At 43.0% G+C, this 3030-nt stretch overlaps 1 protein-coding gene across 1 annotated transcript; it reads left to right on the plus strand.

Annotated features, from left to right (window-relative positions):
• Positions 1-839: 839 nt before the first annotated feature.
• LOC127678783 (olfactory receptor 13A1-like) lies at positions 840-1763 on the plus strand. Its single transcript, XM_052173958.1, has one exon. The coding sequence runs from the start codon at positions 840-842 to the stop codon at positions 1761-1763; it is 924 nt and encodes a 307-aa protein (XP_052029918.1).
• The last annotated feature ends 1267 nt before the right edge of the window (positions 1764-3030 follow it).

Genomic DNA, 3030 nt, shown 5'->3' on the forward strand with positions numbered 1-3030 from the left:
CCTCAATCCTGGTGACCTCAGCTCTCCTATCAACAGGAGGCTGCTTCCTTAGTATTTGGGGCCTGTGTATTTCAGATACATAATGGACAGTGTCAGGCAATGTGAAATCCTACAGGGATTATTTGATTTGTTTAGTTGGCTTTCAGGGCAATCTTACAGGAGCTGGGTTTGGGACCAGCTGAGTTCCTTTAGCTCAAGGGGTTGAGAGACACCCTAGGATTCATAGCATACCTACATATTATCCACATATTCGGTATGATTGCTGAATGTTATCCTCTAACTTCATGTGCTAGTAGAATAGAGTTCCAAGATAAGAAGTTCTGGGTTCATTGCTCTCATCTTGAGGAGAAGCCAAATTGTCATAATGACCACACTTGGTTCTGTCTCCAGAGAGACATTCTATTAATATTCTATTATTCCCCCATACTCTGGGACAAGCAGCCAGCATTAGGGTAAACACTTCTCACTGCCCCTTCACCCTTACTCAGCTTTTTCATAATTACTCTTGTCTTCTCTACAGCCACACAGCACTCTTCAGGAACTATGTCCTGGTTGGCTCACACAAGCACGACAATCTCTCCCATCTTGATAGATTAGCTGCAGAATGTATGAAGGGATTTGCTCAGAAACCTTCCTTCAGGGTCCACTCACGTTCACAGACTGAGTCTGTGTAGTGTATGTCTTTGACCTGCTATTTTCATTAGCCTGTGAGCCATGAGAATAAAACTAAACCATTTTTTTCTTACCAGAACAGGTTCCTCATTACACAGAATTGGTTGTTTCCAGAGCTTTAAAAGGCATTTTGAGCAATTCCCGTCCTGAGACTAGAGTTGCTTCCCATGGCTCCTGGGAACCAGTCAGCTATAACCATGTTCATCCTGCAAAGGTTTGTTGATGACCCCTGGATCCAGGATATCCTCTTCTGCCTCTTCTTTGCCTTGTTCATGGCAGCCATAGCTGGCAATGGCCTGATTATCATGACCATCCACAGCAGTCCAAACCTCCACACTCCCATGTACTTCTTCCTAGTCAATCTTGCCCTGATGGATGTGATCTGCACTGTGACTGTCTTGCCCAAAGTCCTGCAGAGCCTGGCGGCAGAGAACAGCATATCTTATGGGGGATGTCTTACACAGATGTTCATCTTCTCCTGGGTCCTGGGCTCTGAACTTCTGCTTTTCTCTGCCATGGCCTATGACCGCTACCTTGCAATCTGCCGGCCATTGCACTATGGTACCCTCATGAGTGGCAGGGTCTGCATTGCCCTTGCATCCTTTGTGTGGTTTATTGGAGCTCTCAATTCCTTGGTGCTCACTTGCCTTGTGTTGCCACTGTCCTTCTGTGGTTCCAATCTCATCACACACTTCTTCTGTGAAATCCCTTCTGTGTTGATGCTGTCTTGCAGCCCCACTTTTATCAACAACGTCATGACTGTCATTGCAGACATGTTCCTGACAGGCCTGAACTTCCTATTGACCATGACATCCTATGGCTTCATCATCACCAGCATCCTGCGCATCCGCTCTGCTGAGGGCAAGAAGCGTGCCTTCTCCACCTGCTCTGCCCACCTCGTTGTGGTCACCCTTTATTACTCTACTGCTCTATATACTTATGTCCGGCCAGCCCTAGGAACTGCTGGGCTCCTGGACAAGTTGATTGCTGTTCCATATACCACTGTGACTCCATCTCTGAACCCTCTCATCTATACCCTAAGAAACAAGGAATTCAAAACATCCTTTAAAAAACTTTTATTTCCCCGTTGATGACTTTGAGCTTGGAGAAGAACTCTAAGAACTCTTGGAGAAGAGCTGGCAAGGAGCTAAAATGATAAGTCAAAACTTCTTGTCTGTATCATCTGACTCAGGAAGGCACAGGCTAAGTTATAGCCTGGGACATCTGCTCAAAGTTTGTATACAGAAAATCATGCTGTCTATAACATAATACTGATTACCACTCTTCTAATGTTTTAGTAAGTTTTAGCCATTTCTGCTTCATATATAAAAGTGTGTGCTTGTAAGTTCAATGCTCTTAAATGTTAAGATATTTCTATAACTGAATCAGATGTAGTCAAATATTGAACTTTTAATGTCCTATTGAAATTTTCCTGATCATCTGTGGAAATGGCTACAAGTGAAAGCTTAAAGAGATAAGGAAACATAGCCCCCCACCTTTCCCTCCGACCACACACACCTGCTCTTGGCATTCGCTGGCCCGATTTAACCATTTTTGTCTTTCTTATTCTTATCTCACAGTTGAGACTGGTGCTTGGATCATTTAACATTTGAAGGAAGAAAACTCTCATAAACAACTTGAGTTAGAACTGGGTGTGGGAGCCTAGGATCCCTATGGAAATGTGTCTGATCTCAGGATACAAAGATGTCAGATTGGAGTCAGACACTGGCATGGTGGCCTGTTCTCAGATCTAATGTCATTGCAATGATTTGCTAAGTCATAACTAATTTGTACCTCAGCATTTCTCCTGCTGGATGAGTTTTGTGTGACATGACCATTCTTCACAGGTTATTATTATTCAGCACTGCATGTTGTATGTAATGTTCACCTGACAGTAACTCTGTTTTACTGAAAGAGGAGCTTAGAAATAAATAGTTCTCAGATGGGTTCAAGTTGGTGTGAGCATTTTGAGCATTTAACCCATGTGGTGTTTGTCTATATGTTATAGAGAGTTGTGCAACTAACAAAGAAGAGATGGCAACAAACACCAAACAACAACAACAACAACCACATACATGATTAAGAGATGTGGAAAGCAGGATGGGGGAAATAACAGGAAAAACAAAACCATGTCAGTGAACTATGGCTCTGATGATTAATATATTCATAGTTATTTGACCAGACTAATCTCTAAATATATTGATGGGAGACCCTCTATGAATATCTGTAAATGTTTTCTGAAAAGGATTCACTGAGCAGCTGTACCCCATCTCCAGTGCGGTTAGTACCTTGACATGCACAGTGGACAGGCAAGAATGAGAAGAGGTGGAAAAGAGAAACTAGCTTAAATTCCTCCTT

This window comes from Apodemus sylvaticus, chromosome 1 (assembly GCF_947179515.1).
Source record: "Apodemus sylvaticus chromosome 1, mApoSyl1.1, whole genome shotgun sequence".
In the NCBI taxonomy this organism is placed as follows: domain Eukaryota; kingdom Metazoa; phylum Chordata; class Mammalia; order Rodentia; family Muridae; genus Apodemus; species Apodemus sylvaticus.

Coding starts and splice junctions, on each gene's coding strand:
- LOC127678783 (XM_052173958.1), top strand. CDS start 840: ATGGCTCCTGGGAACCAGTCAGCTATAACCATGTTCATCCTGCAAAGG.